Below are 22,320 nucleotides of genomic sequence, written 5' to 3' on the forward strand. Positions count from 1 at the left end.
AACTGTCCATTTTCCTGAACATTTTACCTTATTTGTATGGACAATTGCAAATACATATTTACACATGGACTCGAGCCTCTGCTTCTTTAAAACTTGGCCCTCTAGTGGGCAGAAGAAATAGGAGGCCTGAATCATTTGACCTAAGCCAGGGAAAGTGGATATTAAAAGAAAGAAGAAGAGGGAGATAATATGAAAGGGACGAGAAAACAGAGAGAGGACAGTCAGTTTTTTTGCCATTTAAATGCTTCCAGATTGTACTTTCACTTTTGGTTTGAAAACAATAAAATTCTCTGGAGGAGCTTCAGGCACCTAGAACAAATAAGTGCTATAAAACCTTCAAATAAGTTTATCTGCTTTCATACCCTCTCTGCATGATAAAAAGCTGCTTTATTCTTTTCTTGCATTGTGCTTGGATTACTTTAAATGTGTTAAATAGATGTATAAAATAGTTTGCTTTGCTTCAGTAATATATGTAGTTTATTGGTGAACACATAATTGGCTGAAACTGTTGGATGGAATTGGCTATATGATCTGGAAGTTTGCAAAACTACCTTTTTTGTCAGTTTTGCTGAATTACATTTCCCTTACATAACATACAAAATCACTGTTAAGACATTAATCCTTTTGCATGGCAAAGGTATAATAGTGAATCTTTTATCCTGAACTTTTCCTGAAAGAAAGTGCAGAATATATGAAGAGGTCTTTTTATTCTCGCATATAGTTATCTTTTTATTTTAGGCAGTTTTATTATAATTGAAATATAGTTTCCTTTTACAGTTTGGCAAGTTGCCTGAAGAAGAGTACACTTCTGAGAGAGTGAAAAAAAACACATTTATTTTACAAGTAATTGTCCTATATACAGCATTTGTATTCAGATTAATTTCTATTCACAATATTCCAATCCTGTTACTGTGTTTAACACCAGCAATGTTTTTTTTCCCTCCACATTCTTTAGGATTAGCATAATTTTTAGATGTAAATCTAGCACCAAGTACATCCATCACTGAGTACAGTCTGGCTCATTCAGCTGGAACATTTTTGTTACTGTGCAGCACTGTGCTGCAGTATTGGTAACTTTTACATTGAATGATTATGTAATCATTAAACCTGAAATTTCCAGAACTGTATTTGGAACTGGAGGCAAATTAAAAGCAAGCTGTACTTCAGCACTAATATTTGAATTGCAAGATATACATGGAGGGAGAAGTTTCCCTTAGGGTTCATTCAAGCAGCTCTTGGAGCCTTGAATATTCCTCTTATTTTCTCTTTGTTCCTGTCCTTGAGAACCTCTCAAGGTTTCTTTAGTTGTTGCTGAAGAACACATGAGGGCACTCCCTCCCTCAGGACAAAAGGGCCAAACTCTAGGTCTGGATTCTACCCTACAAAGAAGGATGCTCTATTGTTAGAGTTCTAGGTCAGTTTTCCTGGAGAATGACCAGCTGGGAGGCATGGTTTCAGTCAGTCAATCTCTAGGAAATAGAAGGTACTTGTAGCTACTTTAAGCGATATGTCTGTGTATATTTAAATATTAAAAAGGACCTTAGGGTTTTTTCTGTTATATATGTGATATCACATGAATGTCATCTATCTGATCTCTCTTTTTATTGGGACCCCTTCACCATAATGTCTGAGTTTCTCTGTTGTATTACTTTAAATGGAACATATGGACCAAAGGTTTTAACATAACCCAGTCACTGTCCAACGTTAAACAATGTTAATCCAGGTTCGGAGTTTGGTATACAGAGACCTCAGCCTGCTTAATACCATAGCAAACACCATTACAGTCCTTTTAACCTTTTATTAAAGACATAGAAAAGAAAAAAAAACTTAAAGCATTTGAAATGTAAAGTATATTAAGTAAGGCTTTCATTTGTAGCCAATTAGTTTACTACAAAATCACTAGATTCAATTTAAATTAAAAAAAGACTACACATTTTAATAACATTTCATGTTCCCTTTCCCTTTAACTGGAGAGAGGTTTTAGAAGGAAAAAAATCCACGTTGTTTGACAGTCTCTTAGATGGTATCAAAGATGTAATAACTGTCCTTTTGGGTAAAAGAAGAAACTAGTTGAGATGAGCTGGAGTTGTTACTGCTGCTGCTAAAGTCTGGTCTTGTTTTATCTCAGATGGTGGTTCAGATTCAACCAGAGCTGATAACAGTGGTGATGTAATCTGGGTACCTCTCTCTTGCCCAGTCTGGTCAGGACATCTCTCAGGATCAGGATGATGAAGGCCCAGGAGACAGTGGGGGTGGCAGCCATGATGATGAAGCTTGCTCCAGTAGCCTCTGTATTCTCCCCCCCAAAAAAAGCTTTCTTTAATGACCATAAAGGGGATAATGGGTGGAATAGCCCATTCCCTCATTATTTTGTCCACCAATTAGACCTAATATCCAACACACCAGTTTGGTTCATTAATTTCTGGTTCTGCATCTTGTGTTTTTACCAAGCAGGATTTCAATATAGTCCTGGAATCATAGCAACTTGGCCTTTTTTGTTTTTGTTTGTTTGGAGTTATTTAGCCTGGCTGGCTCTTTGGCACCTATTTATAAATTCATTACTGAAAGCAATTTGACCTATTTTCCATCAACATTTGTTACTTTAGGTTATTGTAACATCTTACAAATTTTCATATACTCTTTACAATTGGAGTAAAGTTGTAGGAGAAGTTATTAGAATGCCTCCCAAATACAGTATTCTAAAATAGAAATAACTATATCTTTCTTCCTTTCCAGTCAGTAGGAGAAATGATTGGATTCATTTATATGTAGTTTTATTTTTAAATGAATGCATGCGTGTGTGACCATATGTATGTAAAGAATTCACTGAGGGATAGCTGAGATGAATAAGTGAGTTTTGTGTTCTGAAAGTGGCGAGTCTGTTTATTCAGATCTTTTGTGTGAGTGAGTTCCATGGCCCAGGTCCAGCTCCTGTGAAAGTTCTGCCTCTCACATTCATTTGCCTTCCCCTATTGGCTGATAGTTTCATTGTTCGGGTGGAATGTAGCCATCCTGGTAGGTCATGTTTATGGGAGGGAGAGGCAGTCCCTCAAGTAGCAATGGGCAATCCCCTGGAGGCCTTGAATATCAGATAGAGACCATGAATTGGACTTTGTATTCAATGAAGATCTGGTGCAGAGAGTGGAGCACTGAAGTGATGTATTTGTGGTGACTTGTGTTGCTAAACAGAAAGGTTTCTATGTTTTGTACCTGTTTGATCTTTTCCAGGGTGCATGGCTTCATAACTAGTTGGGAGCTGCAATAATTAAGCATAGAGAGACATATGCATGGATCACGATGACCATGTCTTTGCTCAGCAGGAGAGGGTGCACTCTCTTTGGTCAGTTTCAGATGGAAGTGGGTACTATTTTCACCTCATCTGTTAGGCACCCAGTAGCACTGGGAAGTCCAAAAGGACCACAAGGCTGTTGACTGTCTTGACAACTTGACAACTATATGCCCTGTGGAAGTGGAGAAAGGGATAAAGGGAATTTGAACGTAGATATCTTAGTCTCTAGGAATAGGAACCCCTGTCCATGAGTACTCTCCCGTGCATTTGCAATTGCTTGAAATAAAGCTGCCTCTGGCTTGTTGCTTCAAACTCAGAGTGAGGACTCGTTTTTCTCCCACAGCCCTCAGTAGTAAATAGGGTGACCAGACAGCAAGTGTGAAAAATCGGGATGAGGGTGGGGGGTAATAGGAGCCTATATAAGAAAAAGCCCCAAATATCGGGACTGTCCCTATAAAATCGGGACATCTGGTCACCCTAGCAGTAGAAGACGTTTTTCAAAGTGCTCTCCTTTTCCTGCTGACATCATTTCACTCTTTCCTGAGTTAATCTTTAGCCAGCTTCCCTTCAATCACATGGTGATTTTGAGTAGACACAGAGCTGAGAGATGGTGCTGTTGATGACTGGTGAAAAAGAGCCTTAGAACTGTCTGTCACTTGCATATTGCTGGCACTTCACCAGCCTCCTCCTTACAACTTCATGTAGAGTCTGGAAAATATGGGAGAGGGGAATTGAGCATTGTGGGACTCCATAAGATTTGGCGGTGGAGGAACAATTTCCCATAGTATCCCTCAAGCTCTGTTCTGAGAGGAAGAGCTAACACCAGTTCAGGCCATTTCTCCTATAGCCTCTTGGAGGCAGGACAGGAGTACTTAATGATCAACCGTATCAAATGCAGTGGAGAGGTCTAGCATGTTGAGTATGGCTGTACTTTCTTTGTTTATGGATAGAAGGAGGCAATTCATCAGTGCAACAAGTACTCCTCTATCTGTACTGTGCCCTGGGCTGAAGACTTACTGAGAGGAATTTATTCAGGGTACTGGCAGCTTAACAGGTGGTGTTTGAGTCTTCATTTTCCTCGTTTCTTGATTAGCTTGCTTTAAAAAGGGTGGTTAGACACTGGGTGGTGGCTTGCGAGGTCTCTAGTATTGAGTAATGGTTTCTTGTATATTTTAGGGTGGGTGACCCTCAAAACAAAAGTGGATAATTTTTGTTATAGGGATCCTAGGATTTCTCTCCTTTCTTGCACTCTGAGAAGAACCGGTATCAAATTTGTATGTGGATGCCCTGAATGTTGTGTCTCCATGACTATTTAGCAAATAGACCATACTCTTGGAAGGATTGCAATTTGTTTCTGGTCCAGCTCTTGGCTTGTTGGTGGCTTAAAAGGCCATTCCAGATATGGGTGAGCATGTCATATGTTTGGCTGTATTGGGTACTTCTAGAGGATTAATGCCTGGTGTGGTAGATTAGCCAATTGTTTTATCAAAATTCCATTTAGTTTATAATAAGAATTACTTACATTATTTTACCTTCATACGTGTAACCAACATTATCTCATAACGTTAATTTATATTTTGATTATGTCTGAGTAAAATAACATGTATTAGTTAACTAAGAAAAAACACAATTGTTATCAAACTCCTTTAGTTAAAAATAAAGCAAATTTTGTCAGCAAAAAGTCTAAATGGGTTTTCTGGAAATGTGGAGGAAGCAGCTGTTGAATATCAACTTGTCTAAATGTCTGGTGGAAATGTTTTTCTCAGAATGAATTTTGGCTTCGTGTCCTAATTGCTTCTTTGGTTGGGAGCTATTTACAAAATGTATGGTCCGCAGATCTTCGATACGGAAGACTGTTTGGAGGTGTTCCAATGTCTGTTCAGTGAAGGTGCCCAAAATCAATATTCTAAAATTCTAGTGATATTGTCAACAAATGTGTAAATGGAGAAAAATTCTTATTCCCTTTCCATGCCCCTATTTTAGCGAGGGCTGATTCTCTATATCTCTACATCATCCTATGGAGCCACATTATTCCATTTTTTGCCACTGCACTTATACTAAGTGTGCGGCAATTCTCAAAAAAGGGCAATATTTTTGAAGATAAAATTACCCTGCACATACACATGAAATAAGTGATATATTATTTGGGTCTTTAGATGAGGTATGAAGTGGAGCTGTCAAGTGGTGCCATAAGCCTATAAGCAAGGTGAAACAATGGTATCCCAAATGAGAGTGTCATTTTTTGCACAGTTCCAGAAACACTGCAAAATGACTATGACTATAGTATTTACTGTTTAAGTTAATTTCTACACCTTAATATGAAAGGTACCAGATGGTTAAAGCTACCAAATGATAATATATTAATAGATTTTTGTTGGTTTTACATGGGCAAGTATTTTTTTCAGAAATAATTAAGTTGCTTAGCATGTGGTGAAAATGGCAAATATCAGTGTTTTGCAAAATACGATCATGAAATGTTTTCACATTTCATATTCTTAATTGTCAACGCATTTCAAGTGATAATAGTTTTTTCTATATTTTCAACTGAAATTTGCTAACCAGATCAGTCTCACACTGAAGGCTGTGCACCAATAGCAGTAGATTTTAATTCAGTGACACTTTTGCACAGGTCAGTATTAGTGTTAGTGTTAGAGATGACAGTACACAGCTTCTTATTACAAATATGCAAAAGCTATGAGAGAAAGAGGTGGGCTAACAAGAAGTAGTGAAGATAAAGTCCACATACAAGTGCTTGCCTCTGCACTGAAGAGGGATGAAGAGTATGTTACAGCTCTTACTAGCCAGATCATCAACAATATGACAAACCCATCTGACTCTGAACCACATGCAGAGGTGCTTATTAACTAGTCTATCTACTAGACTGCATGTAGCATGAGTTGCACAAGAGAGTCTACTGAAAATGGCAGATGTTGGTGAACAAAGAGAGAGAGATGAGAGGAGCACTTGATTCTGATGGGACACAGCTTCTTCAGCCCAGTCAAGAAATCTGGCATCAAAACGATTGTTGACATAACCAATAAGACCAAATTTAAGTTTGGCAAGGGAGGGACAAATCACAGCAACTACAGTAACTCCTTGCTTAACGTTGTAGTTATATTCCTAAAAAAATGTGACTAAGCAAAATGATGTTAAGCGAATCCAATTTCCCCATAAGAATTAGTGTAAATGGGGGAGTTAGGTTCCAGGGGAAAATTTTTCACCAGACAAAAGACATTATACATACACCTCTACCCCAATATAATGCGACCCGATATAACATGAGTTCGGATATAATGTGGTAAAGCAGTGCTCCGGGGGGGCGGGGCTGCGCACTCCGGTGGATCAAAGCAAGTTCGATATAACACAGTTTCACCTACAACGCGGTAAGATTTTTTGGCTCCCGAGGACAGCGTTATATCGGGGTAGAGGTGTATATATGTCTTTTGTCTGGTGAAAAAAATTTCCCTGGAACAGCATTTTATATATATATATACACTGTACACAGCGATGATGATTGTGAAGCTTGGTTGAGGTGGTGAAGTCAGAGGGTGGAAGAGGGTGGATTATTTCTCAGGGAATGCCTTACTGCTAAATGATGAACTAGCTTTTGGCTGAGCCCTCAAGGGTTAACCCATTGTTGTTAATGTAGCCTCACACTACAAGGCAGCATAAATAGAGGGAAGGGAGACAGCATGGCAGACAGAGAGACACACACCGTGTGTGTGTGTGTGTGTGTGTGAGAGATGCGCATTGCCCCTTTAATTAGGCTGACCCCACTCTAAGTACATTGCCTTGTTAAGTAGATCAGCAAGTTGAGACAGCAGCTGCTCCCAGGAAGCTCCCTCCATCCTGAGCCCTGTCGTGTCATCCCCCCACCTATGGAGATGGGGTAAGTGGGGAGCAGGGGTGGAGGGGGACACCCTGACATTAGCCCCTTCTCTATCCCCCCCCCCCCCCCCCGCACAGCAAGCAGGAGGCTCCGGGGAGCAGCTCCAAGGCAGAGGGCAGGAGCAGCACATGGCAGTGGGGAGAGGGACAGCTGAACTGCCGGCAATTGATAGCCTGCTGGGCGGCTGCCGCACAGGGAATTTAGGGGAGCAGGGAGCTGATGGGGGGCTACCGGTCCACCCTGGTTCCAGGCCCTGACCAGCTAGCTGCAACGGGCTGCTCTTCCTGCAAGCAGTGGACAAAGCAGGCGGCTGCCAAAGACATAAGGGAGCATTGCATTGCGCAACTTTAAACGAGCATGTTCTCTAATTGATCAGCAACGTAACAATGAAACAACATTAACTGGGACGACTAAGTGAGGAGTTACTGTATCAGTCCAGAAATTGTTTTCTGCAGAGCCCTGTCCTTAGCAAGATGAAATGATCTTTCAATGGCAACGGTTCTTAGTCAACCAAAAGGACCAATCAGAAGAATAGACAAATTTGAACTAGGGCATCAGCTGGACTCTCAATCTGAAAGAATCCATGAAGCATGCAACAAAGAAACCACAGTGTACATCAGAGATGCCATGACTGGCATATAAATGATGGCTGAAGACAAACTCCATAGCTTTGATGAATTGGCTGCTGAATACTGAGGCAGGTCCTAAGAGGATTTGACAAAGTTAATCCTATTATAAAAATCTTTGATAGATATGACAACAGTAGCTCTGTGAAAACTGTAATAAGACAGCGCTGAACAGGATTTAAGATTGGATGCAAGAAATACCAGGTGATTGGTGGATGCCCTGTTGCCTCAATGCAAAAAGTTTCTGAACATGGCATCCAACAAGTCACTTGTAAATTCTTCTGTGAATATATGGATGCACTTGAGAGTGTAAGAATTCACCCAACACAAACACTCCTTCTTGCTGGAGGCTTTTCCAGTGGCAAAGTCCATAAACAATAAAGGTGTTGAAGAAGCCCAAGACTTCTACAGTACTCAGGAGGAAGCAGACACAAGGAAACTCCTGTGTGCTTTATGTGCCAGTATGGCTTTTGGTGTCAAAGGAACCATAGTAATTATGACACCTGGTATAGATGTTTTGGTCCTTGCTGTTCACTACTTCCCAAAAATGGAATACATTAGATAACGCTTCAGAGATCTTGCCAAATTGGGAGAGCATGAAGCACAAGCCACAATTTCTGCAGCAAGAAAGTTGGTAGCAATGCTGTATGACCAGGGCAAGAAAGAAAAGGAGGCCCACAGGGATCTGAATTGCTTGCGCCTCAATCTAGCCATTAAAAAGGACATGTCACTGGCTGAACTCCCACCATGTGAGGACAGTTTGAAGAGCATGTCAGAAGAGCATCTTGTCAAACAAAGATTTGAATATCTTCACACATAGATAAACCAGATATTCGATCACCATTGCAATATGGATGAAAAATGAGAATTGGTGAACTAATTCCTGTATTCTTCAAGGGCCCAATGGCACCTGAACTTCAAGACCTTATTTGTGCATGTAACAGTAGGGGTCACTGCACAATCAACTGTGTCTATAGTCAGAATAATCTTCCCTGCACAGAACTGTGTACATGCTAAGGCAATGAAGACTATGGTAACCCATGTACTCGTGACAGAGATCATAATGATGAACAAAATGATGATAATGGTGTTGACTAGAAATGTCACAAGCACTATTACATTTCAGTGATACTAGTACAAATTTCTTCTTAGATTTTTTTTTTAAACCCTTTAGGTTATTGATGTGATGGTTTGAGAAATCCACAAAGAAATCCAATTTTATGTCTTGAAATAACACATAGTCATTAAGCGACTAGAAACAAATGCAGATATTTCAAAGTGGTCATTTTAATGTGTTGATGGTGTCATTGTTTATCACTTTTTCTGGGGTAATGGAACCATTTGATAGTTCCACATCATACTTCATTGTTAAAATGGACATAATAAGCTTTAAAATGATGTGTGAGGTGCATGTGTGTAGAGAGCATACACTGTCGACCAAATCAGTGGTGTCTACCACTCACTTACACTCCTCTATCCTTGCTGCTGTATTTCAAGATTGCTGAACTTCAGTGTTGTGACGCTCTTTTAGCGATGGTGACCACCCTCTCCTTTTGCATGTTGCTTAGTCCTAGCTATATAGGAATGGTGTTGTGATATAAAACAGGCTCGGAACCCCTGCTCTGAATAATGGTTCCCATCCTCCCACATGAGGAAAACATGGATGACATTGTCTGGAATCTATCAATGGTGTTGCTAAATTGGGCAGAGAAATGCTTGTGGAGCAGTATGAGACATAGAAGGGCCAAAATACCAGTGCAAAACTAATTGTAAACAATTTAAGGTACAAAACACACAAATTACTGTCTTAAACAATGCCCACAATTTAATCAAGTTTTAAGTACATTAAAGCAAATTAATATTATAATGAAAAGTATTAGGCAAATTTAACTAGAGGTCTTGCTACCAGAGCCACCTATAATAAAATATAAACAATCATGCATTGCAAGCTTTCTTATAAATGTATTCTTTTTTCACCCTTCTTCCTCCCCAAATAAGAGGTTCCATTCTATTCCAAAGAAGTGCACACATATTATTCCTTTTATTGTTAATGGGTTTGTCATGGTTACATGGCTAGCTGCACCTTGCCTCCTTTCTGTATTTTGTGAGTGCAGGCCCATAGGTGTTAGCTCCTTACTTGTCACAGGGTGGAATCACACAAGACTTCCCCTCTTAGACCGGGACCTGACTACTGTACCTTCTATATCTGTGGCAAGGCACCTCTTTTCTCTCGCCAGCCTTAGCGCTTCCCTCTCAGGCAATGGTGGGCGTGGGTAATGAGCCCCACTCAGGCAGGGTTTGCCTTCCCCCTTCTGTGCTCCCTTGGTTTATTTTCAGGGTAGGCCTGAGGGTCGGTCGAAGGGTGATTTCCCCACCAAAAAAAAAAAAAAAAAAAAAAGGGAAACAGTCTCAAACAAAAACCCAGGCGGGTACCTTTCATTGCCCCCCTTGCTGGGGACAGGTGTCGTCCTGTTGGTTGCCTTGGGGTGTCAGTCCTTCCCCTAGCAGGCACTCAGTTTTGACTATCTCCGCTATGGGAAGGGGCACAGCCTCTCACCCTGAAGTAGTTTATTTCCCTGTTGCTACTAGCCTGGCAGCAGCTTGCTTGTCTTTCTTTCTTTCTTTCTCCCCCTCTCTCTCTCTCTCTCTCTCTCTCTCTCTCTCTCTCTCCCCCCCTTCCTTTCCCCAGAGAAGGGGGTTTTTAAAGGCCTCAGGCAGCCCTTAATTGGATTCAGCTGTCTGTAATTGACCTGAGGTAACCCCTTCTCAGCTTGTAGGAAAAAGGGCCTTTAACATTCTAGGGCTAATATATCGGCCTTCCAGGACTCTCTTGCAACCATCCGGCCTGACATTGTCACAATACCAACTGCTTGCCTCCCTGAGGGTCTGACTGGATTTTGAAGCACCTGCATTTCTTCCTTTCAGGAACCTGAAACCAGGGATATAGTGACCAACAGCCTTCTTAAATCAGAGTATTTTATTTAGTAGTCTGAACAAAGCATTAAAGAACAAATTATTTTAAAACAACAAACCCCCTGAACATATCTGTCTTACATAATGTTCTCCCTTCCCGTAATGGCCACCTAGGGAGGCCTATCTTCTTCTGACGTTCCCCATGGATACCTGCGTCTGACGGTCTTTTTCAGTCTGCTTCTCCCCATACCTCCAGGAGAGTGTGCTTGTAAATCCATCTTCTTTGTTTTGAATGAGGCTTATTCAAGTGTTGGTGGACTTTTGTCTTTACCGGGTCAAAACATTTAAGCAGGCTGGTAAGAGACTGAGCCAGAGTTGTTATAAAGCCAATAGTTCTGGGGTTGTCCCAAACAACTCTGAAGTGGCAACTGATAGGTGACCATCTTGACCTATCTTCTCCTTCCTGTCTTGATGAGAAATGCTTAAAACAAAATACTCATGCAGAAATCACCGTCCCAATAACCAAGCCAACATACATTATTCATAAATATTACAGAGCAGCTCCATATTCATTGCAGGCTTCCTTGCTCAGATCAGCCTTAGTTATCTCTCAAACTTCAGATAGCTCAGTGGTTTGAGCATTGGCCTGCTAAACCCAGGGTTTTGAGTTCAGTCCTTGAGGGGGCCAGTTAGGGAACTCAGGTAAAAATCTGTCTGGAGATTGGTCCTGCTTTGAGCAGGAGGTTGGACTAGATGACCTCCTGAGGTCCCTTCCAACCCTGATATTCTATGATTCTTACACAGTCCCTGCCTCCTTAACCCTCTCTTACCACAAAAACAAAATTTGATAATAGTTGGCAAGTTCTCTCATCATCTCCTTCCTTCCCATTTTCCAACTTGCTCATTCTTCACATTGGTCTCTGACTATGAGGCCTCCTTTTATCATCTGCATCTGATCTCTGTTCCCTTGAACCCATCACTTTTCATCTCCTGTCATCCTTGGCAGCTACCTTCATCCATACCTTTAGCCACTTTCTGTCCTCTGACTACTTCCTTCAGCTTTCAAGCATTCGGTTGTGTTGGATTTAAAAAACAACAACAAAAAACTCAATTTCTTTCAGTCCCTCTAGCCTCCCTAACTACTGCTTCCCTTTTGTCTCAAAAATCCTTCTAGATAAGTTAAAATGGCACTTGTCCTAATTGTTGACCTGTTTGCTGACTTAGTTCTACTGTTAGCTATTTTCTTTCTTTTCTCGACTTCTGTGACTCCTGTGCTTTCTAGGTTCTTTTCCTACCTTGCTGACTGCTCCTTCATTTAGCATCTTTAGTGCATCATCTGCCTGTTCTCTCCCCCTGCTTGTCAGAATCCTGTAAGGTTTTTTCTTGATCTTTTCTTCTACCGCTACATGTTCTTGGTGACTTCATCTGCTCTCTTAGTTCTAGCTGTCCCTTTTATGCAAATAATTCCCAAAGTTACTTTAGTTCCAGGTAGCCTGTCATGCATCTTACTGCCTCTGACATTTCTTGATTCTCTTGCCATGATCTCACACATGTTCTCTCCAAAAACAATTTTTTTATCTTCCACTACTTGTCCTCCACTTCTTTTTCTTTCTCTTAAGTTCACTGTCCTTACTGTCTGTCAGGTTTGTAAACTCAGTGTCCTCTTTTAATCTTCTGTCACAAGGGTGGCCAAACTTTCTGACCATCCGAGCTGCATACAATAATCTTCAAATGTTCAAGAGCCGCAAGACACCTGCCCTGCGGGGCGGAGCCTGCTGGGGCGCGGGGCTTCTGCTATGCAGGGTGGCGCCCACCAGGGTGCGTGGCTTCTGCCTCAACACCCCGCCCCCCTCATGGGGCTAAAGCCCTTAGTCCCACCAGCCTGCCGCAGGTCAGACGCCCGAAGCTTCCCCCCGCCAGTCTGGTAGGCGGAAAAGAGGGGAGTGTGGGGGGCTCTGTGGACTGCACTTTAACCGTAAAAGAGAGTTGCATGCGGTTCACAAGCTGTGGTTTGGCCATGCCTGTTCTATCACGTCCCCTATATCCAGTCTCTCATTAAATCCTATTGTTTTATGTGGATACAGCACATGTGTGTACACACACACACACACACACACACACACACAACATCTGGTTTAACAACAAAAAACAATTTGCTACGCTCCAGATATTTTACAGTCTAGGTTAAGACATGACATGAGTAGAGTTGATAGGAAGCACTTGTGGATTTAAGGGGAAGCAAGGATAGGTGCAACAGAAAACCACATGGTTGCTTTGGTTATTAATGTGAATGTCAATTTCTACTTCCTCATTAATGTAACAATATTTACCATTTTCTCACTCTCTCCACTCCTGACATCCTTTTCAGTTGTGGATATTTCCATTGCTAACTCTCTCTTGAGTCAATTGTGGGTGCTTAGCATCTCTGAAAATCAGATCACTCTTACTTAGGCTTGAAAATTTTGGCTGTAGTAGTTTTGTAGTAAGTGGTTAGATTAGTTTTCTGTTCTATTTATTGTAATATATTTGGTCATTAAATATAGTGGAAATCATCTAAATAGTTTGTTATGAACATTTACATTGTTCATTAAATCATGATTGTGGCAAATCCCAAAGAGACATGACCTATTTGCAAATCAAGCACCACTTTGCTCCATCTTAAGGTGCCCTGGTTGTATATACAATTTATGTCCATCTCTTGCAATCTTATTGCGCCACCAAAGCTTTTGACACCCACGTGATAGTTCAGTAAAAATCAACTGTCAATATTTTAATACTTTTTGGCTTTCAATTATTTCAACCATTTTATGGTATATAGTATTATTCCTGGGGGAATTCTATGCCAAAAAATTAAAAATTCTGAACAAATATTTTAAAATTCTGGATATTTTATTTGTCAAAATAACACAATATAATCAGGCCAGTTTCAATTATTTTAGTAATTTATTTCAAAATACGTGTCAGCAACTATGTCTGTAACAATACAGACCACAAAAAAGATTCAGGAAATGGTTTTTGACAAATAGACACTTTACAAAGCATATTAATACAGAATTCTGAGTAATAATTCATTGAAACTATAAAACAGAAACTTATTTACCATACCCTCCAGAAGCAGTGCAAAGACTTGGGGGTGTCGGAGGTAATGGATGAGCTGAGGGAGAGGGAAATCATTGCTGGGAAGGAGTCTGAGGGTGAACTTTGAGGGCTGTTGGATGTGGGTGGGAGAAGTATGGAACAGGGGTTTTTTTTTTGAGCAGAGAGAGATTGTTAGGGAGCCTCCCCCATGCAGACCCTAACTGATCCCTAGCCTCTCACATTCAGTCAGACACATCTGCCCCGTCCCCATATGTTCCTGCACCCCCACTCCCATTCAGCTCCTGCCCCAGTCTGTTCCCCCACTAGTCTTTCTGAATAGCCCCATGTGCCCCACACTGTCGATCTCCCCCCCCCCATCCCATTCCTCCTGACCTGGCCCCACAGGCAGGGCACTGTGAGGAAGGCAGCCTCTTTCTCTTCCCTATCCGCAGCTGGTCTGCTCCCGCCTGGGAGCAGCTGCTCTGTTGTGACATCACAGTGGCCCCTGGTGGGTGAAAAACATAATTGCAGCACCTTTCTGGCAGAATGTATTTTCTGCTTTAAAAAAAAAAAATCTGTGTGGCACATGAATTCTGCCCATGTGCAGTGGTGCAGAATTTCCCCAGGAATAATAGTATAAAAGTCAGTGATTCTCAACTTATTACACATTGTGGGCTGCATATGGAAAAATCACCCCCCCCCCCGAGTGATGTAACTTACATTGACTTAAAGCGGTATCTACACTGTGCTATGTCGACGGGAGACGCTGTCCCTTTGACTTAGCGTCTGCCTCTAGGAGAGGTGGAGTACTGAAGTCGACAGGAAAGTGCTCTGCCATCAACTTATCGTGTCTTCACCAGACCTGCTAAATCGACGTTGCTGTTCTTTCTGACTATAACTGCATTCCAAGGCCACTGCCCATGGTGTCTGTACACACACTACCTTGTGCGAGGAGTCTTGGATCACTAAGTGCTGTTATACACCAGTAATCAGTTGGAACCTTTTATATGATAATGTTGCTGCCTTAAATACATGTTACATAACACTACTCAACCTTTATCTTATAGAGTTATTTCTTGATAGTCATTTGATACAAGAAACTGAGTGATTCCTTTAGTAAGTGATAGCTCTTCCATTACACTAATGAACTTTTGGAAGTGTGAAATATGCTTTAATGGTTACTGTTACAGTTTTTATTCCATAATGAGGATATAATTTTAAGAGACTTTCCTGTGCAATTAATTTTATTGTAACTAATTCTTGTACCAAAATGTCTAGAATCAGTAAATAAATTGTTTGTAGTACTGTGAGCTGCAATTAACCACATATTTCTGAACAGATTAAAGACAAAGTATGTAAAGAGAATGGGGTGTGTGTGTGTGTGTGTGTGTTTGTGTGTGTGTGTGTGTGTACATTAAAAAAAATCCAAACTTGACAAAGTGGAAGTCAGAAACTGATAATAAATATTGCAAGGATTAAATGTAAACTATAAAGGAAGTATATTCCCTACTCTCAGTGTGGAGTAGAAAAATTATTTAAAATGATCAGCGTGATACACCATGATCTCTTTCTAATAATATTTTCTTGTGTATGCAAAGTATGCATAAATGTAGTGCTTACCAATGGTGAAAGCATGTTGACTTTTCTTTCTCCATATGTTTAGTGTAATGAATTACATACTGTCTCATTAATTATTTAGTTATTGAAGTCCTCTTAATTTTTCAGTATAGCAAGAGGATGGATAGCTACCATATAAATGGTATATATATTACCTTTTCTATGTTCTGAGTGTAAGTGAGCTATATATTTATTTTAATTTAGAAATTGATTCATTTCTGAAGTAATTTTATTTCCATTTGTTTTTATAAGATAGAACATACTGTATATAGCGATCAGTGAAATACTTTCTGGATTTCACCTTGAATGAATGGATGAACCATAATTTACAAAGCCCAAATCCTCCTCCTGGCAAGGCAATATATTTCACTTGTGTGCAATTCCCAGCATGTGTGGTATTGGTAATGTAATACACTTTAGTAATTCATATTTTTCTTTGGAATTTTTCTTTAATCCTAGCCTTTTTGATTTATTCAGGGTTCTGTGTGTTCGAATGTCCATCTCAGTGAATGAGCTTAGTGATACAAGATGGTACACAATTGGAAGATTTAAATAACAGTTTTACTTTGTCAAACTAAGCTGTGGGGGAAAATGGTGGCTGTCTATATTATGTTTCCTTTTAGTACTCGCATGATATAATTATACATACTATACTGTATCACATGAAACTAGGGATGCTTTGTAGAATAGAATGGCTAATGATGGTGACTATTACATAAAATGATGATCTGGAGTGAGCAGTAGCAGTGAATGTGAGTATGATAAAAGCTTCATGTGCTTTTTAACCAGGAATGTGGGATGAGCTAGAAAGGAAAAGTAATACAAGCTATCAGCCATGAATGGAATGAAAGATACCTAGGTATGACTTGGTCAAAAAAGAGCTCTAGAAGTGTATTCTGATCACAGATTAATAGTTGTATTGGAGTAATAGTGAGGAAGTGTGTAACTTGTCTGGAGTTCAGAAATGCACAACATAGAGAACCTTTAACACTGCATGGGCAACCTGTAATCCCATAGGACATAGTCAGAGCTGATTTGTTTGTATTGGGAAAACATGATCTCCTGATCATAATGGAGCAACTTTCTAGCAACTTTTCAGTAGTGACACTTTATGATACCACAGCATCAACTGTGTTCAGGAATGTTAAAACCATGTTTGCACATCATGACATTTCAAGGACTATAATAACGCAATGGACCACAGCTCAAGAATAGAGTATAAAATTTATGAATTTCAGCATAGAATATCTCGTCTTGAAATACCCACAAGCAAATGAATTAGTAGATTGCGGAGTCTATAGAGTGAAGAAGTAGCTCAAATAAGCAATTGATGGAAAAGAAATTGCACATTTAGTGCCATTCAACTACAGAGCAATGCTTCTGCAATGTTGAAAACCACTGGCTGAACAGTTATAAAATAAACATATACATATCTCAATTACAAGATATAAGACCTAACCAAAGGAAGACGGATAACTCTCTAGTCCTGGCAAAAAGATTGACAGATCAAAATTATAACAGAAGAACAAGGCCTTTATCAATTAATAAACCATAGATTCTGCATTGGCCAGAACAAACTACAGTTATTAAAGAAACGTCACATCATCAGTAGTCAGTTATGATGGAAAATGGAAACCATTTTTTGAAGGAACCTGCTAATGACCTAAGAATGAGACAGAGTGAGAATGAACATATATCAAGGAAGAGTGAAGGGAGAACAGATACACTAAAAGGACAAAAATACCTTAATGGATTGATCCAGCTTCCGGTTGTGTGAAGAGACTAAAAAGATTATTTAAAACATAGATAAGCCTAAATTCAGTTTTCTTCTCAATAGATCTAGAAGGCTGTTAAAACGTCTGAAAAGACTGACTGAGACCTGTTGATACTGTGATAATAACATAAAAGATATCAAGTTAAATAAATGTTTTTGTTAAAATCTGTTAGTGTAGAGAACTGGAGGTCGGGGGGAAATGGGAAGTGCGCTATACTGTCTATGCTGCAAGACACTATGCAGTGCTGCACTATGCTTCCTCTTGACACTCTAACTCTCTCACACACAGACAGACAGAAACCAGTTGCAGAGTATGAGACAGAGCATACAGCCATGCTAGATTTACAGCATATCACTACTGTTTACTTTGAGTTATTTTTAAGTAAATAGGTTACCCTAAAACCTGACTCAGTCATCACTGAACTACTACAGCTACCATAACACTGTTTATAAGAATATTTTGTTTATTTAGAGATACAATACTGTAGTTGTTCAACAGATTTAAAGTTTCCTTTTTATGGGCATATTTCCATTTACTTTGGACCCAATCCAACTGTAGTAAAATCAGCAGGAGGCTTTCCGTTGATTCCATAGAGAGTTGTATTGGGCTCGTTAAATTATTGAAACTGTAAAGTTTTATAAAATGGACATTGTAGGCAGTTTGTAGGGTGCCTAGCACAGTGGAGCTCCACACCTGGTTTGGATCTCTGGACACTAGTGTAATATAAATATTTAACAACAATAATATGCTTCATGAAATAGTAGCCCTTAACAGGAAAAGAATAGAGAGAAATTATCAGTTACTACAATTCAGTATTGCACGTGGTGTGTTTCCTATTATTATTTCTGTAAATGCTTATAGAATATGTTGCCTTTTGAGAATCAGCTTAAACTCTTCATTTTTGTTTTGTTTTAGTATGTGCAGAAGCTTACAATCCTGATGAAGAAGAGGACGACACCGAGTCAAGGGTATGTAACTCATTGGTTGAAATGCTTACCTCTCAGTTTTCAGACATTAGAAAAAAAAAAAAAAAAGAGGTCACTGATGATAGTAGTTATGGAACCAATGTAACTATTCTTTTTCAGTATTCTTTGATAGTGTATGAGACTTTGTTCCAAAGAACTGTCATCCCTTTAATTCCTATACTAGGTCCCTGTGTAGGGCCCAATTTTAAAAAATATTAAAAAATGTTTTGAGTGATCTCCCCTGTGATACCTAGTTTTTTGATGAGACCTTTCTTGTTCAATGATATATTTGCCCAAAGGGCCCTATGCTCTTAAAGTAGTCACTAAATAACCTTATAATTTTGCAGCAGTATCAATATCTTTCCAGGGGGGAAAAGATAAAATTGCATAGCTATTTTCTAATTTAGAAATGCAATAGTTATTTGTTTGGATTAACAAAACTAATATTTTTAACAACTCAGTAAGTCACCCCTTCAAAGGTATTGCATTTACTTTGAGGATAAAGTAGTGCAAGTATGATTTTGAGGCAATTTTTGAAGCTGTGCCCCATATCAGTTGATTGCAATATTTTAAAAGTAATTTAAAAGTGATACCTTACATATGATGTTATAGCTATGATGCTTCATTACACCTTCTTAAGACTGTGAACAAAACAAACAATTTGGTTGCCAATCAAGTTACTAAATTGGGATGGGTTGGTCTTCTTTTCTAATTTAGTATATCTGTACCTAGCTTGGATGCTATGCAGTTTGTTATTTACTGTGTGAAAATTCTGATGTAAATTAACCCAGCTCTGATGTACAAAGTGTTGGGAAATGATATGGGAAATACTCATGGCAAATAAAAAACATTTCCAACGGGACACATGACTTTGGTGTTACATATCACCCCAATATGTTTGAAAAACAAACTGAGAACAATAGTAAGTTGTTTTAGATAACAAAATTTGAACTCTCAAGGTATCCCATGAGGGTTTGCAAAAATGAATTGGATGTTAATGGTATAGTGGCTGGATAAGCACAAACAGATTAGTGCTGCTCTCCCTAATACTGTGATGCAGTGCTAAATCCCTGGCACCCATAGGCTTGGCTGTTCATAGTTCTGGCATCTCTGGGCTTGGTGCATCAGTTATGAACGTAAAAAATTGCTTGAGCCTTGGCACCTCTTTCCTTACAAATTAAGCACTGCTGTGGTGTAATGTCTTTATTGAATATGTACCCAAGTCCTTAGGGTTTTGAGGCAAGAATGCTGCCAAGGGTGTCATACTATTATATAAACTTTGTTAGCAGGGTTAGTTCAGAGTTTCAGCTATGTGCTCTTTTATGATGATCATTTTTAAGGTTCTGCATTGAGAAAAGAAAATTAAACCAGGAATTTCTATTATATCTTTCAGATTATTTACCCCAAAACAGATGATCAACGAAACAGATTGCAAGAGGCTTGCAAGGACATTCTTCTTTTTAAGAACCTAGATCCGGTAAGAGATTCTTTACAGTGAGCAATATTTAGTAGTGTCAATAAGATTGAATTCAGTTAGAGTTTGATATAAACATTCTTGCAACAAACTTGCATCTTGTAAGGCAGGGATCGGCAACCTTTCAGAAGTGGTGTGCCGACTCTTCATTTATTCACTCTAATGTAAGGTTTCGCGTGCCCGTAATACATTTTAACGTTTTTAGAAAGTCTCTATCAGTCTATAATATATAACTAAACTACTGTTGTATGTAAAGTAAATAAGGTTTTTAAAATGTTTAAGAAGCTTCATTTAAAATTAAATAAAAATGCAGAGTCCCCCGGACCGGTGGCCAAGACCCAGGCAGTGTGAGTGCCACTGAAAATCAGCTCGTGTGCCGCCTTTGGCACGTGTGCCATAGGTTGCCTAGCCCTGTTGTAAGGTAATAATAGATTTGCTGCTGCTTGTCTTGAGCTTTTTGTAAGCTGTATAGATGCACATTTCACAAAAGGAAAAGTATTATGAAAATTTGTGAGGTGTATACAGCACAGTTCTTTCCTTTAGTACCAAGTAACATAACACTGATATTGGGTGAAAGTGAAATACATTAACATGATTGTAAAATGTTTTGCCCTTTCAGAGGCTTATTTAAAAACTGTTTTAAGAGATTAAAAAGTGTTGATACATGTAAATGCACATCAATTAATTGCAAAACTTTAAGAAAGTTACTTCTGATGTTGTTTGTTTTATATCATCCAAAAGTGTGTTAAATGCCTCTCAGAAACCTCATAAGGTCCCTGCCGCAAACAGTATACAATCTCAGGCTTGGTCTAAGCTACAAAGTTAGGTTGTCATGAGTTGCCTTGTAATGACCTAGTTATGCAAGTGTCCGCACTCAAATTTGTCTCCTACCAATGTAAGCGCCATGTTACAGCAGCAGTGATGCCACCTCCCTGAATGGCATTGAGCCGTGGTTGATGCAGTGTGACATAGATTACACAGGGTCTACATTCAACCCTAACAGTCCTCCAGCAGCTCTTCCACAATGCCTGACACTGACCACTCTGATCACAATTGCAAACTACACTGGACAGGGGTCATGGAGAGTGGAAGCACCTCCTGCCCTTTTAAAATGCCCATGTATTTTTGAAATGCCTTTTCCTGATTGCCCAGTTTGACAAGCACACCTAGCAGCTCTCCCTTGTTGCGTGCAGTTCACCAGGCCATCTACACACTCCAGATACGCTCCTGCCTAAAGTAGACAGGAGGTGTTGGATCTCCTGGGCCTGTGGGGAGAAGAGGATGTGCAGGAACAGCTACAGACCGGGGGGGAGCAAAAAAAAAGGGGGGGGGGGCGGAGCAAAAAAAAAAAAAGGGAGTTTCAAAGGAGCCGGGGGCATTAGCAGGCCCCGGCCGTGCGCGCTGCCCTCCCCCGGAGCCTCCCGCCCCCCGGCCCGCCACGGGCATATGCGGCGCGCGGTGGGTCCGGGCGGGGGCAGCATGGAGCGGGCAGGGGCCAGGTGGGCGGCGCGGGCCGAATCCCCGCTGCTGCTGGGGAGCCCCGCGCCTCTCCCTCCCACTCGCGGCTGCGGCTCCTTCCCGGTGGGACTCGCCGCCTGCCGCCCCGGCCACATGCGGCGCGAGTCCCCCGCGCCTAGTCTCCCTCCCGCCGGGAAGGAGCTGCTGGATGCGCGCCGCATGTGCCTGGGGCGGGCCGGGGGGCGCGTCCCGCTGGGAAGGAGCTGCAGCCGCGAGCGGGAGGGAGAGGCGTGGGGCTCCCTGGCAGCAGCGGGGATTTGGCCCATGCCCCTGCGCCGCCCACCCAGCCCCTGCCCGCTCTGCGCTGCCCCCACCCGGACCCACCGCGCTGTCTCCAAGCTGCGCTCCCGGCCCCGGCCCTCGTGTGCAGCGGCCCGGGCAGGAGCCCTCTGGCGCAGCGGGGGGCTCAGAGCTGAGCCCCCCCCCGTCTCCCTCCCTTGCCAGCCCCTCTTTGCCCGCCCGGTGCCCGGGTGCTGGAGCTGACTCACCAGCTCCAGGATCCAGGCACCGCCGCCACCCACTCCCTCCAGGCTTGCGCCGCCATGCAGCTGCAAGCCTGGGAGGGAGGAGGAATGCTGCGTGGTTGGGGAAGAGGCGGGGCCAGGGCAGGGATTTGGGGAGGGAGCCAATGGGGGAAGGAAGGGGCGGAGCCGGGGCGGGGGGGGGGGGGGGGGCGAGAGTCCCTCCGGGAGGGCAAAATTTCTTGTTTGTCCAGTGTCCCGACCAAACATTCGTCGGGACGCGGGACAAAGAAGCAAATATCGGGACAGTCCCGATAAAATCGGGATGTCTGGTCACCCTAGGAGGAGGAGAGAGACAGACAGACAGAGACTGTGTGAGCTGGCTGCTGGGGAAGTCTCAGAAACCGTGCACTGTCTCTTTAAGAAAGGCACTCACTCACCCACCGTTCAGACCTCAGACCACAGCAGCTCTGAGTTCTCCTGAGCCAGGCTGTCCCCTTTCCCCTGCTCTGCGGAGACGGGATACAGGGGCAGGGGGAGGGTTGTCAAGACTCTACCACAGTCTACTCAGTCCCGCCAACTGAGCATGGACAAGCCTGATCCAGGGGAAGGAATTTCAGGTAAGTGTGTGCATGCTTTTTTTTTTTAAATAGTGCTAAACATGAAGGTGGGCCCTGGTTCAACCCCAAGTTAGCAGGACTCAGATACTTACTTT

The 22,320-nt window shown here is 41.4% G+C and overlaps 1 protein-coding gene across 1 annotated transcript in view; it reads left to right on the forward strand.

The window, feature by feature from the left end:
• PRKAR2B (protein kinase cAMP-dependent type II regulatory subunit beta) overlaps window positions 1-22,320 on the forward strand; it is a 159,123-nt gene that overhangs the window by 100,446 nt on the left and 36,357 nt on the right. Inside the window, exons 4-5 of the mRNA XM_065419895.1 lie at window positions 18,103-18,155; window positions 19,546-19,629. Coding sequence (XP_065275967.1) covers window positions 18,103-18,155; window positions 19,546-19,629 — 137 coding nt within the window. The remainder of the gene's footprint in view (window positions 1-18,102; window positions 18,156-19,545; window positions 19,630-22,320) is intronic.

This window comes from Emys orbicularis, chromosome 1, assembly GCF_028017835.1.
Source record: "Emys orbicularis isolate rEmyOrb1 chromosome 1, rEmyOrb1.hap1, whole genome shotgun sequence".
NCBI classification, from domain to species: Eukaryota; Metazoa; Chordata; order Testudines; family Emydidae; genus Emys; species Emys orbicularis.